This window comes from Dermacentor variabilis, chromosome 3 (assembly GCF_050947875.1).
Source record: "Dermacentor variabilis isolate Ectoservices chromosome 3, ASM5094787v1, whole genome shotgun sequence".
Classification (NCBI taxonomy): domain Eukaryota; kingdom Metazoa; phylum Arthropoda; class Arachnida; order Ixodida; family Ixodidae; genus Dermacentor; species Dermacentor variabilis.
In genome coordinates, this window is record NC_134570.1 from 44,365,081 (window position 1) to 44,380,151 (window position 15,071).

Consider the following 15,071-nt stretch of genomic DNA (forward strand, 5'->3'; position numbering starts at 1 on the left):
CACAGATGCTTTGTCAAGGACTCTTTGCGCATCGCTGAGCTATTGACACATCTAAATGTGATGTCAAGTTCAAGTGGGAAACGCCGTCGGCCAACACATTTCAAGAAACGACGCATGCAGCCGCCAGCGGTATTTGCGCACTGCGACGAAGACGCCGATACGGAAATCCACACTGACACCAGCAGCGGATGCTGCACAGTGAAGTGCTGGCGGACCAACTCAGGGCTGTCCAGAGGGCCCGTGTGACGGCAGAGGGGCTCGGCCTCTCTGTACCGACGTGGGAGCGGCCCGCATCAGTCCCAGACTGATCCCTCAGGACCTAAATAAAGTTGTTCATGCCATACCATACCAGTAGCCTAGGCCTCGACGCAGTCCTAGTCCAGAGAAATGGCTGGGAACACCATAATCATCACCAAGGCCTTTCGTGAGTAAGCGCTTTTTCTATCAGACATCAACAACAACGGTCTGCACCACTGATCTTGGGTTTGTGCCATTAAAAAAGGCATCATCATCATCATCATCATCATCATCATCATCATCATCATAATCATCATCATCATCATCATCATCACTGATCTGTACTACGTTAGTCGCCTGCACGAGGCGCGTTCACTACGTGCTGTGTTTCCTCAAACATTTTATCGTTTTACTTTCCTCAATATGAACACAAAAATATCAACTTCAAATTTTATCATAATATACCCTGAAAATTGATATTAACAATAAGTATTCATTTATTGTCATTCTTAAATGACAAAATTCTGTTTAAGTATTCTTTCCTTTTTACCTACTGCCGCCCGATTCAAGGCCGATCTCCCGTTGTGGGTTGAGCCGTACCCGTAGGCACCAAACCAAACCGAATCAAACCTTACGTGTTCCTCCGCGTCCGTTGAGGCGAGATGTTCGTTCGGATCATTGCCGGTAGTGGACTCCTCGGCGGCGGCGTTGCGGCGTTTGTGTTCTGCAGTGAGGAGCCGAAGGACAGCAAGTCGTACACAACGTGGAGCGCCGACTTCGAGCGTTCCACACACTGGGACAGCAACTGGGACAGGTGAGAGCTGCTCGGTTCCTGTCGGCAAGCCGGCTTTGCCAATGCGTAACCACAACGGTGGCCCAGTGGCCTTTCTGCTGCTGGGAACGAGGTCCCCGGGTTCGATCCTCGGACGAGGCGACTGTACTCGCATAGGGTGGAATGCGAAGACGCTCGTGCACTCTCAAGCCACCTTTCCTGGCTCTTCCCGGTATTGCCATGAGAATAAATAAACTTGGAACTTCAAATTTAGGTGCACGTTTAGGAGCTGCTGATACTCAAAGTGAGTGTGTGAATATTAAAGATGTCGAATACGATGGGAAATTAGTGTACATATTGCGTTGCGATAAATGTTTGCGCTTTGCGGACTGTAGAAAAAAGATTACAGTATTTCGATGCGGATTGTGTGTTATGTTTGAGAATGCGCGATTTAAAGTGCATTCACAAGGGAAAAGGCCCTCTGTCAGTCTTTGCAGCGTTTAAGTCTTGCCATGTGGGCTTAGACTACATTGTTATGATCGACCTGTCAGGTGCGAGAAGCATTCAAACGGGCCTCCCCATGACAACATAATTGACCTCTTCTCCGCCACGGCGTCACCCTTTTGCACACGAGCTGACACAAAGGAAGGACGAAGGGAAAGACAAACCACAAGATCATAACGGATCCACTAAGTTTCACACGAGCTAACACAAAGGATCAGATACCGGACGTCAAGAAGGCGCCACCCCGGTCAACATGAGCTGACACAAAGAATGGACGACGAAAGCACTAATACTTCCACAGGCTCCGGAAGAAGAGGTCGACGACCACAGGACTGCCAGGGGTTATTTAAGGCCGCGCTGTCCCCCGTGTTAATCAGAACCGCTCGAGACTCGGATGGGAGTCCCATCCATGTACCAACGAAGTGAATATAACCGTTTCTACTTGCTTTTCATTATCACTATGGCCAGCTTCGTCGTCGTTTCATGATTCCTGCGGTGAAGAGCCACCTCTCCTGGTCGAAGTTATGTCAACATCTTATCTTGATGAGGATTAATCGAACAAGGTATGTCGATTTAAGACAAAGTTTCATCAGGTCGACTTGATTTCGTCGGAGCAGCAACTATCTGAAAAGCAACGTCAGCGCAGCAACTGCTTTAGCATTTCCTTCCCTGAAGTTGGCAGTTGCTGCCTTCAGTTGCTGCCCTGTTGTCCACTTGTTGAAACGCTGGCTTAAAGCAACATTCCTTGTTCGACTATTTTTGATCATTTCAAGTTTTCATCTTCCCGTGAACGTCTTATCTTACGCGACATCCCACTACACGTTCCGGTTTCGGCAGCCCCAACCCGCGGAGCCCACTGGTCTTGCGTTGGCGGCTTCATTATATTGTTATAGGTGCCTATCTAGGATCTCTGTATGCAGGTATTTTTCTTTTCGCGTGCTAAATGATAATTATTAATGCGTTTATGTAAACTTCAGTGCCATAAATATTTCTGTTGTGGTGAAGCTTACTCAAGCACATTCACCGGTATGGGATGCCTATGAGATCCTTGCTGCATAGACAGGGGGATAGACAGGGTCAAGCTGCCAGGCAGCATATTTTAGCTCTTGTCCCACCATTCGTTTGGTAAGTGAATGAGTGGATGCCAAATAAAGCTTGACTGATTGAATGATTGACTGAAATTGCAGTGTTATTTCGATTTGGCCATCGCTGTAGGCGGGACCCTCGCTTCTGTGCGAGACCACCGGCGGACTCTTCACCGGCAGAGCTGAGTCGTTACGACGATGAAGTGACGAGGGCCAAACCGACGCGAGATCGGTATCTCTACCTGATTCGCCACGGTCAATTCAACGTGAAGGGCACCACGGACAAGGAGTGCGCGCTTACAGAGCTTGGTGAGCTTAAGTTCTGCACGAATCGTGAGGTTCGGGACTACATTTGCCGTCCACAAAATATTTTATTTAGTTATTAACCACCTAGTGTCCAACGTATCATTTTAACTACGCTGAGTTTTATACCAGGGCATGGGGAACCTAACGCGTGGCCTACGGTAGCATTTTTCATACACCGTCGTGCATTTTAAGTTGTGAATAGCTAAGCCAATTACTGAACATATAATTAAGATAGTAATTTTGTTTCGACTGAAATAACATTTCACTGATATTTTTAGCAATGTACTTTCAACGGAGCAAAATAAAGGTGAGGAAGCTGCTCTAATTTTCCGTGATATCAATCTTTTTGGACCCAACAGTGTAAAAGTAAATAATTTATGCGTAAATTCGCAAGCTGAAGGGAGTGTTCATGAAAGAGAACAACTGCAATCCGCAGGTAGGTATTGTACAATGGAAAAGAAATCTGTAGTGGTTTCTAAATCGAGCATTTTGTTTACCATCCTTGCATTGCCCGTATTAGTCATTGCCCGCATTGCCCGCATTAGAGTCTAAAGCACGGTGAAACGTTTTTAGTTCGTTAATTCTTTTTCGATCGCAGCTTTGGAAATAAAATTTTCTTCGCTTTTCGTCCTGTCAGCCGTAGGTTAGTGAGACCCGCGGTGTACGACTGGGTGCACGCGAGAAGAAAAGCGTGGTGCCACGCAACACGTGTTCTGCGATGATCGCTGCGAGATGGCGCCACAGTACCATGCGTTGTCTGTTCTTTTTCTTTTTTATCTTTCTTCGCTCGCTGCTTTCACCGGCTACCATCTCTTGACGCACGACGCGCCTGCATGTATCAGAAGTTTGTCGAATGTTATCGATAGTTGTTTCCGTTGGCTGCTGTCACCAACGCTTTTAAAGCGAAAGCTTTAGTGGCCGCGAACTTGCGATTTTGCCGTGGCGGTGCTTCGAGGCTGCACATGATGTCACAACGCGCGCCTCGCCGCGGATATTTCACTCTCTCTCTCTCTCTCCCCCCCCCCCCCCTAGTCACTGCTGCGCATGCGGCACTAGTAGCACCGAGCCACAGGTGTTCCGCCGCTGCGCAGCGCCGTGCCTATCCACAGCCGCCGTTTGGTATGACGTCACACCGCGGTTCTCGTCGTTGCGTTCGCCTCCGCTCGCTTCGTCAGCTGCGTCGCATGCATCATAACATTTCGGAGGATTGAAAAGGAGAGCTCGCATGCGCCGCAACCATAGTCGAGGAGGCAGTATGGACGGCGACAATTCTGATAAGCAGGAGGAGGCCCGAAATCGACATCGGAACGAGGTGAAGAGGAAAGGAATCGCCCAGCAAACAGACGAACAGCGCGCCGAACGACTGGCTAAACGCCGCAACATAGCTAGCCAACCAGACTAACCTGGCCTTGCAATTAAGATTTACCACGGCTAACCATGCTGTGCCTTAGCTTTCGCTACCTATATCCTGGCATAGCCGAGCTAAGCCATTGCCAATTTTTTTTGTAATCTGGATTGTATGCACGACGCGAATTGTGTAGTGATTCCTGGAAGTCCCACGGGCACCAGCGATTACACTGGAACCTTCGACGAGTCATGCATAAAAGCTGACGCGGTTGGCCCGCAGAAGAGATTTTCGACGAACGCTGACTCTGCTCACAGCTGTCTTTGTGCTTGAGTGTTACTTGTTTTGTTGGGCGCAAGTTCGCCCAATAAAGCGTTGTATTTGTAACTCACTGTTTCGACACTGTCGTTCTTCACTGTTACTCCGACGGGTCGACGCAATCATAATGCAAAATAGTGTCAGTCAGTTGTTTCTGAACAATGAGCCACGCAACCGATAGAAGTGCTTCGTCTGCCGCAGATGCTAAACTAGCTGACCGAGCAGAGGCTCGCCGCCTCTGCCGATAGGACGCTGTCGTTCAGGATCAAGTTGTTTGCCACAAGATATCGCGAATTCGGAACACTCAAAGATCTCCGCTTCAAATTCGCACTAGGGGGTATCGTAATCGTCGGGAACTTTTTTAGAAACATTGGATATCCACAGAATTCGGTGTTGCTGCGGAAACGTTAAAATGTGGACTTCTGGCAGTCTCTGTCAATGGGAGCCAAGTATGCCATCTGACGGCTTATATACGACACCCTGCAAAGCCGACGGACTTGATCTGGCTAGACCGCACATTGCGTCTTCATATCTCATTTGCCGTATAAGGAACTTTAATGTAAAAAACACACAAAATAATTTTTTAAGGTTGCTTCATATGTCCTTCAACATAACAACTCCACAAGCAGTGCAAATATGCCTGAAATTATGTGTTTCGGCGCAAAACGTCTATCGGTATGGTCAGCATAGAGGGTCGCTTGCTAGAGCCGCATGTAACGAAAGCGTAATACTTATGTTGAATTCCTATGGCGGAGTCGGAGCAGCCGACGGACTCCGCGAGCAAGCACTCGACTCTGGCGTAGAGCAACGCCTTCAAATCCGCGAGTGGAACACAACCTGCGCCGCCGGAGCAATGCGGAAGCGGAACTTATATCGCCGAGTTACCCAGGATACCTCGCGTGTTGTCATTTCCTTCCGCTGTTTGCTCCCAGCACCGCCACACCGGTCACTTGTCTCTTCAGCGCCGTTCACCTGGTTTTTTAAAAGTGCGGGATCACGGAGGAAGGAAACTGAGGAGAGGCCCTACCCCCTCCGCTCGTTATGAGAAAAGTGTGGAGGAAATGACGTAGTAGGTTCTCCTTTGTTTTGCTGTTTTTTTATTTCTTTGCTGTAGTGGCCCCGCCTTTCGGGCCACAATGGCGGCTTTGTTATTGTTCTGTGCGCTCACACGTGTAGCTCCGTAGGTTTCGTACCGTGGCAAAGGCGCCGTGCGGGCAGGTATGCGTTGGTTTCCGTGTTTTGTTGCGCTGCGTTATCTGGACTAGGCTAGCCACCCTATCCGGACCGTGCTCTACCGGATGTTGCTGTGGCCAGGTGGGACAGGAGGAACTAAAGTTCGTGAAATGAACGCGCATGCAACGCTGTACGCAATGTACCGCGCCACGGCAATAGCTACGGACGAAGGAATATTTGCTAGAAATTTTGCCCTCTTTCGCGGAATCATGCTAACGTGCTAACGATTGCTTAGTATTGCTGCGGAGCGCATGGGTCCGAGCAGCACGGTTGCGCGCAGCGCGGCGTGGTTTCGCGAGAAATGTAAAGAAGAGAGGAGAGCTGGCCCGATAGGCGGAGCAACGCCATGAGCAACGGCAACTTCCGGCTTCACTTTAGCTTCACAAAGAGTGACGTCAGGGCCTCTCCTGAGTTTCCTTCCTCCGTGTGCGGAATGGATATCTCGCCAAGCGTGCAGCAGCTTTTGCTTCCTCGCGAGTCGTGACCGGTGGCGCCTTCCAGCAGACAAACGTGGTAAAGGAAATACGTCACGCAGAGTTCCGGCCCACTCCGCCGATTTTGGCGGAGCATCTTTTTCTGCTCCATGGAGTGACTCCCGCTCGGAATCCCCTCCGACTCTTTCATTGGAACACCTTACTCCCGCCCTCACTCTGCCATTGGAACAAAATTGCTCCGAAACGAGCAGAAAAACTTGCTCCGACTCCGCCATTGGAATTCAACATTACTCCCGCCCTCACTATGTTATCCGAACAAGCTTGCTCCGAAACGAGCAGGAAAACTTGCTCCGACTCCGCCAATGAAATTCAATATTAGTGAGCCTATACATGCATGTCTTCATGGCTCCTTAGTTAATACTATAGGCACGCATACTCCTTCATTTTAAAGCGAATAGCTTTCTTTGGCTCTTTCGCTCGTGTTCGTGGAGGACGGTGGCGGTCGTACTTTGGCCGCCGGATATGCAAAGGCGCTGGTGCAAATGGCACGTGCGACTCTCGCACAATCGGGTGGTAGGGCGCGTTCGTCGCGAAAGGCCAGCAGAGCTCTTTGAGAGGCAAATGCCTTCGCGCGATACTCTTTAGGACGTGCGAAAGTTTATGCATGCTGCCGTGGCGAGCCCGGGAAGGACAGCCTTTCCATCTTCCACCACCTTCTCACCTGGAAACGGGAGAGGAGGGTGGTAGTCGCCTTCCAAAGCCTACCTATTGACACTACAAAAGCTGTACACTCGGTCTGCTTTATGACGTCATGCCACTAGGGTCGACTGCCATAGAATGTATAATGGAAGCGCTACTCAGAAATACCGCGGTGATTTTGACGTCACCGCTTTCGTCACGTATGAAAATTTCGGCTGCCTATATAGCATGACGTTATAAAGCAGAGTGCACAGGCCTTGCGATATCTAGTTAACGTTGCGCCTTACTCCTTCAGGCTCGCGGCGCTGGAGACAATGCACATGAGACGAATCGGCTTATATGCGTACAGAGAGCTATATTATACCGCTAGAGATGTGCTGGTTAATGGCTTTGTCCTTTACGGAGTCAGGCAACAGAACGACAGGCACTGCCTTAATATCCTCGCTCCAACGTATGTGAGTCTTCAAGCGTATTATTTCTTTAATGACACGAATAGCTTTCTAGAAGAGTTCGACTATTCGTGTATATCGACAATCATCGTCCAATTCTTATTCACATTCCTTTATATTTTGCCGGATCAAGCTTCTTTTTTCTTCGTTTCTGTTGGTGATCTAGCGATAATCGGCGTTCGACACGACACAACTCTGCATATTCTCACATGTCAGCACGAAAAAAACAAAAACAAAAAACACTTACGCTTCTTGTGCTTCATTTCTCTTGACGAAGGCCGTATAATTTGTTCGTGAATGCATATGGATTCCTCTGTTTTGCGTATTCGTAGGTCGCAAGCAGGCGGATCTGACGGGTCAGCGGTTAAAGCAGACGGGCATCCCTTTCACGAGGATGGTCCACTCGACGATGACGCGGGCCGTTGAGACGGCCGAGATCATCCACAAGCACCTGGAGCCCCTTCCGATCGAGTCGTGCGAGCTCATCTGCGAGGGGGCGCCCGTGCCCCCAGAGCCGCCTTACAGGTTTACGACGTGGAGCCCGACGGCTAGAAATGTAACCTTCTCGTAATAGAGACTCAAGAGGGGGGAACTTTGGACCAGTTGGTCCGACATGTTTGAAGAGGAAAAGAACGGTGACTTCAGACGCGACGTAAAACGAAGAAGTGGGCAGGACGAGTGGATAAGTCCGCTCGTCCTGTTCGCTTCTTCGTCTTACGACCCGTGTGAAGTCGTGGTTCTTTTTCTCTTTAAACATGTCGTAGTAGAGAGTTTTAGCTTGTCCGCGAAACGTTTCGCCGTATGCGGAATGGCGGAACGTCGCAGACATTAACGGCAGAAGCGGCAGTACGCGAGCGCCGACAGCCACACCTCGTGACAGTTTGTTCGACCGCTAAGCGTAACGTGTGCCCTCCGAGTTTGCGCGCGCTGGCAGGTTTTGCTCCGGCCAGTCCCGTTCGCACGGAGAGAGCGTAATCTCAAACGGCGGGCGTGGCCGGCTTCTTTTCCGCACCACGGCACTGGCAACCTAGGGCTTTTCATGCGGTACGGTTGCTGCGGTTTCGATGGGGCGAGAAAAAAAAAAAATCGCGTCTATATGATTCCTTAGTTATTTGCAAGTGACGGCTGAAGGTCTGCGAGGGGCCAAATGCTTGCCGGCACCTATTTATTTTCAAATGCGTTTCTTATTTTTTTTTTCCTACACACGTACTGCCGCTACATTCACGTGGCTATGTACAGGTGGAATATCTCTGCAAGAGTTCGACGTGGGCCGGAAACGCAATGTACCTCCCAAGTTGCAGGCTATACGTATATTTATAATTTTGTGAGCTGGTTCAAAAGCTTTTAACTATAGTCGCCTGATGATGTCGGCGTTTGCTTTCGTCTGTGAATCTGGCCGTTGTGACAGGGCGTGAAGCGAGATGTAGCACGATTCACACACAGACGCCTGCCGCAATTTCTCGTGCATGCAGATTTAGGTGCACGTTAGAGAAACCCAGGTGGTTAAAATTAAATCAGTGCCTCCCCGCCCCTCCCCCCCCCCCAAAAAAAAAGAGCACAGACACAATATTTTATGCTTGTCTACGTATCTATAGTGTGGCGTTTGTTACTAAACGAACAAACCTAACTCGAGGGAATATAATATGCCAGTCCAAAGGCAAACTTTCAAGGTGAAGTGTCACTGAAATGTACAAACGCACAACGATTGTTTCAGGCGAGGCGCAGCAAGCTCTAAGAAAGATTTCTTTACGGTTTAAAGAAACCCGTGTGTTCTGCATCGAGAGTTTGCGTGCCATTGCCTGCTGCGTGTTGCAGTAGCAGACAGGATGGAGCGAGAAATTGCGCACCAAGCGATAAATGCGTATGTCGTTGCCGCCCAAGCAGGTATTACGATCACCAAAACGAGTAATGATTAAAATTTTGTTGATATAGAACATAAAAATATTAGTCGCTTTTCCGCACGTCTGCTTACGGCAGGTTCTTTTAAAAATATATTCAGTTACGAATATCTTAAAAGACATTGGGTAAGGGAGGAATGCGGTTACTTCAACGTAAAGCAAGCTTCATTCAACGTGGCAAAAAAAACGAAAAAGCGTCAAGATAACAAAAGAATTGTTCGCAAACCGCAATTTCACTCAACGTCAAACAGTCAATACAATAAAGTACAGTTAAAACGAAAGCAAATGAAGAAAAGGTACGCAGGGGAAGATGCTAGTAAATATTATGCGAACATAACTGCACTACGGATTACTCGTAAAACGTGAATATTGCATATCAACTGCTAAACCTCCGCAATGCAAAAGGAATAAAAAAGAAACAAGAGAGAGAGCGAGAGAGAGAGAAGGCAAGTAACAATTAAACTATGCCATCTACGATAAGCAGCAGGTTGCCGAAAACGAGTGTGAACCCGCACATCATTTGTTTAGAAAATATAAATGAATAAACATAACACTAGCACGGCCTATAGACACTGCAAATGAATAGATATAGAAAGATACTGGAAAAAAATTAAGGGGCATAAAACGACTAATCGGTTGAAACGGCAAAATGTTCGCAGCAGAGCGCAAGCTTGATCTGGAAAATTGCCTGGGGTATAGCCCGTGAAAGTATTCCGCAAAACATGGAAATTACACGGATAAAATGGATTACACGGAGTCTTCCTTCTACGGCCTTCTCACAAACACACGCGCACACGCTCAGACGTGCACACACGCACAGGCACCCACGCGCACACGCACACACACACGCACCCACGCGCACACGCACACACGCACATATGCACGCACGCGCACACGCACACCCGCACGCACCCGCACACACGCGCACACACCCGCACACACGCACACGCCCGCACGCACACACACACGCACACGTACACACGCACATGCTCACACAGGCGAACACGTACACACGCACACACGTGCCCACGCACGCGCACAAAAGCACACGGGCACACGCAAACGCGCACACACGCACACGCTCACACACGCGCACAGGCACAGACGCACACATGCGCAGAAGCGCACACACATGCACACGATCACACACGCGCACACGTACACAAGCACACGCACACGGGTACGCACACGCGCACACACGCGCTCACACAAACGCGCACACACACACACACACACACACACACACACACACACACACACACACACACACACACACACACACACAAACGCAAACACAAACACACACACAAACACACACACAAACACAAACACACACACAAACACACACGCACACGCACACACACAAACACACACACAAACACACACACACAAACACACACACACACACACACAGACAGACAGACGTGCGCACATACGCGCTTCTGCTTCTCACTCTTGCCGGCAACCGCAGCTATGAACCGTAATGTTTACCGAGAAAAGCTGGCGGGGAACGCTATTCACGGAGGCGATATTTCTGGTTGAAACACGGCCTCTTGAGTGGGCCGATCCCGGAAGTAGTGCGCAGCCGCACCAAGAAAACTGCATAGTTTTTAGGTCTCTGTTATTGTTTTGTACTTGTAACATTTAAGTCATGGAAGATGTAACACAAAAGAAATGCGGTGTCAGTGTTTTCCTTCATGACATTTTTTTTGTAGGCTGTCATTCACAAAATTCCAAGGAATAATTTTGCCAATAACGTACGACAAGGTATGAGGAACTTTAATGATAGAATAGTGTGGCAATACGACCCGCACGAACCGCACGTCACATAGGAAGGCGTGGCATATACATATACCTAAATGTTTACGGAAATTTTTCGTTCACGGAATGCTCCGCTGACGCCGACACCGAATTTTCTGCTTCACGGGGCCCATAACGCGTTAAAAAAAGAAGCTGGCGTACCTTTATGATTATGCCGTTGCCGAAACCTTCACGGCAGCAACTCAGTAGCATGTACGACTAAAGCAGATAGTCGCAAGAATGGTTTTGTAAGCTTTCGTGTTGAAGTTAACTTTACGAGATCGCGCTGAGATCAGCACAGCTGCTCAGGTCTGCGCGTCCAGTGTTATGGCATCCCGTAAACGATAGCACGTCTTCGAATAAGCGGACAATTCTGTGCACGTTTAATTGACCGATTCAGCTGTCGCCTGATGTGTTTAGCCACAGAGCTTCTTGCATGTTTACTTAGATGGAAAAATGGACGCGGGAGTGCTGTTGTATGCACAGGTATCCCGAAGAGATTAGCATCTACCCATTTGATTATAGCATCTATCCCGGGGTACTATTTTTGGCGGTGAAAGATTCCGCCACGTTCATGAATTTTCTAAAGGCGCCATTTTGAGCCAATCAGAGATGCTCACGCACAGCAGCCTAGCTCTGATTGGCGCAAACATGCCGAATTACCAAATTCGATAACATGGCGGAATTCGACAATTTCCAGAATAGTGTGCGCGGAAGCAAAATCACATAGTCTCGCAACTGCGTTTGTGTCTGCCACCATGTTTCACACCGTGCTCCCTCTACCGGACCCGGCTACCCCTGTGCCTATACTAGAGCAGCGCGCAAATTTGCTTCTCTGCCTTAAAGTGCTATGTAAGAATTTGCAAATAAACAGCGACACTGAGGCTTAGGCGCACAGTTAAATAAAAAAAAATAACTTATTCACTTTTACGCTGAACAGCGCGCGATCTCTCTTTCTTTCTTTCTTTTTTTTTGGCATGCAGTGTTTCACGCAAAAAAGGCGTTTCCGCGAGTACATCGTAGCAACCGGCTTGTAGCTGAAAGACAACATTTGCAGCTCAACTGCTTTGGGTGACTTAAATGAGGACAATTGTTTGAAGGTACAGCAACGGCAATTTTAAATCCATTCTGGCAATGCCTAGGCATTATGCAATTTGCATTTATTTATTTATTTATATAGAGGCCGTAATGCATATATGTTTTTGTGTGTGTGTCCGTGTGCTATTCCATGCTTCACAGTGCCAGGCTGAGAGGGGTGTTCGTTCTCAGTTTTTCGTAGAGGGCGCCCGTATCGAAGCCGGCTTCCGCAAGTACTTCCACCGGGCGCCTCCCACTCAGCACGAGGACTCGCACGAGATCATCGTCTGCCACACGAACGTGATCCGCTACTGGGTGTGCAGGTATGCAAATACATGCGTAGACAAACGTGGCTGTGTGGCTGCAGGTAGCTTTCTTTTTGTGCCCGATTTCGGAGTGCTACGAAATCTCGAGACATTTGTAATGTATATGACCACGCCGCTGAAAGACGGGCGAGCAAGCTCCGCAACACAGGCAGGAAGGAACAGGGCAACGCGAAACGGCAGTGGTTCTGGGATTTCGTGAAGTACTTTCAGCTGCGTTCTCAAGACGGATAGAGTGCCGCTGAAGAAACCGTGGTGTGGCACACGGCCGCCTAATCGATCCGCTGCCCTCAAGGCCATGGCTGACGAGCCGCTAGCGGCGGGCGGTATCGCTGCTGCTCAGTCGTGACGTCACGCTGCATGGTCTGCAGACGGACTGAATCAGCGGTGCGGCCGGTTGTGTGAATCGAGCCTTGCGGACGCTTTTCGCCGTCGTTGACGGCGCAATCGACGTTTGTCGAACGGGCTCCACGGCCTCGCACAAATTTGCGGCAATTATCTCCTAAACCTGGGCGGCAACATTAAGCAAGTTACGCTATTGTTCCGCCCAGATGTGGCCTCGAACCGCGATAGAGATTATCTTCTTGCATAATTGTTTATTTCGTTTGCAAAAAAAATAAAGCCAATCTTCTATAGACGGCGTTCAAATGGTCTCGGGCATAAGCGGGCATAGAGTTCCCTACGAAAATTACCGTAGGGAACTCCGGCACTAGCGTTCATGGGAGGTGCTAGCGTGGAGGTTCTGCCATTGGGAGAATAATAATTGGTACATATATTTGGAAGATAAGCCATAGCAAATAAAGCCACAAGCAAGGAGCTCAGACGAATCAATGAACCAACCATTATTCCCATGTTACCTAAACGATCGCACCGCCGCAGTTCCCTCACGTACTCCGAGTATAGGAAAGCTCTATATGGTTCGTGGTGTATGCTGTGTGTTTGCGCAGGGCCCTGCAACTTCCACCGGAAGCCTGGTTGCGCCTGTCCCTGCCCCATGCCAGCACATCGGTCGTGAAAATCACACCCTCGGGAGATGTCTCCCTGCAGGCACTCGGGTGTGCCGGTCACATGCCCATAGAGATGATAACAAAGTGACACTGCCGGAACTCCCAAGAATTTCAATGAGAGCACATTTCTTGTTCCACGTGCTCCGGAGTGACCGCAGCACGTATGGCTTGGGCTTCTGCCGTCACCGTGCTTCAAATTATAAACACCTACCTGAAGTCTAGTCTGAATGACATAGCGCTCAGATAATCGACCGCTCGAGAAGCGTACTGTTCGCGCGTGTCACAATGCCGAACGTTAAATCGCGATTTATAAAAAAAAGTCAAAAAGGCAGCTGCTTGCGAGCACACGCGTGAGCCAGAGTGGTGATTCGTAAGCCTAACCCAAGAATGCAAGCAACGCCAGTGAGGTGCTTTATCGCAGTGCTACGTCACTGAGCTTAGTCACTGTCACATAGCCAGTCCTGCTCAATGCCCACAAAAAAAAAAAAAAAAGGGTTGGGGGGGGGGGCGCTTTGTTAAGTGGGACGAATATCGGCTTTTTCGAAGACGAATCCAACACGGGTACCAAGTATCAAATAGTCAAAGGGAGACGCAGCACTTTGCAGCAGCAATATTTATTTCAGTATTACGTACCGCGCCTGTGCTGATTAGCACAAGAATGACGGCTACCTAGTAGAGAGAAAGAATCCCTTGTAAACAACATAACGCCGATTGTCGTTAAAATAGCGATTCGGTGACCTCGCTTTTCGAGGGTTGGTCATAACACCGAAGTGAAACGTGTATTTGAAGAAGCAGTAGGCCGCTTCGTGGCACATTTAGAAATGCGAGTCTAAAGATGTATTTTATTAATTATAGTTTCGTTCGAATGGCAACGCAATGACGACGATAAGAAGCACATGAGGCCTGTGCTTGCTGCGCAGCGTAAACAGCGCCCGGCATCCTGCCAGGCGTCATAGGTGTGTCGGACGCGGCAGGCCAAAACCACTATTCGATTATGAAGCACGGCGTAGTTGGTGAATCGGGATTAATTTCGAACACCTCGAGTGCATTAACGTGCACCCAGTCCACGATAAACAGGCTTTCTTTTCTTGTTCTTTTTATTGTGTTTCGCGCCCATGGAAATTCGGTTGGCGTGGCCGGGACTTTTAGCCGCGTTTACTTGAATGCGAAATTGGCGCATCGCATCAACTATCTAGCGCATCGCATTCATGTAAACAGGGATATACTGCAACTTCGTTTTTAGCAGCGCAATAGGCGTCGCAAACGCGGTGTGTGCGCATCGTTCCTGCGCATGCGCCGTCAATACCAGGACACAATGGCGGCGGCGGTGGCGCAGACGATGTGATCGCCCCTTATGGCGTCCAAGTAATTGCTATCGCGATAAGAGGTGACAACAACTTTGGCATCACCGCTGAACCGTTTAAGGCCGATTCACATGACGGACCAAATTGCTCTTTTGGACCTCGGTCCGCGCATCACGTGACAGGACGTCACCAGTTCGTGCGTACCGCCGTTGTGCCGCGCAAGGCCGCGGCCCTCGCGGTCCAACAAATCGCCGAGGCTTTTCCCACTGCCGTTTTGGCG

At 49.2% G+C, this 15,071-nt stretch overlaps 1 protein-coding gene across 1 annotated transcript; it reads left to right on the forward strand.

Annotated features, from left to right (window-relative positions):
• Window positions 1-899: 899 nt before the first annotated feature.
• LOC142574491 (serine/threonine-protein phosphatase Pgam5, mitochondrial-like) lies at window positions 900-13,733 on the forward strand. The gene is made up of 5 exons (XM_075683554.1): window positions 900-1,051; window positions 2,729-2,907; window positions 7,715-7,938; window positions 12,350-12,480; window positions 13,428-13,733. The coding sequence occupies exons 1-5, from the start codon at window positions 900-902 to the stop codon at window positions 13,573-13,575; spliced, it is 834 nt and encodes a 277-aa protein (XP_075539669.1). The 3' UTR covers window positions 13,576-13,733.
• Window positions 13,734-15,071: the final 1,338 nt, after the last annotated feature.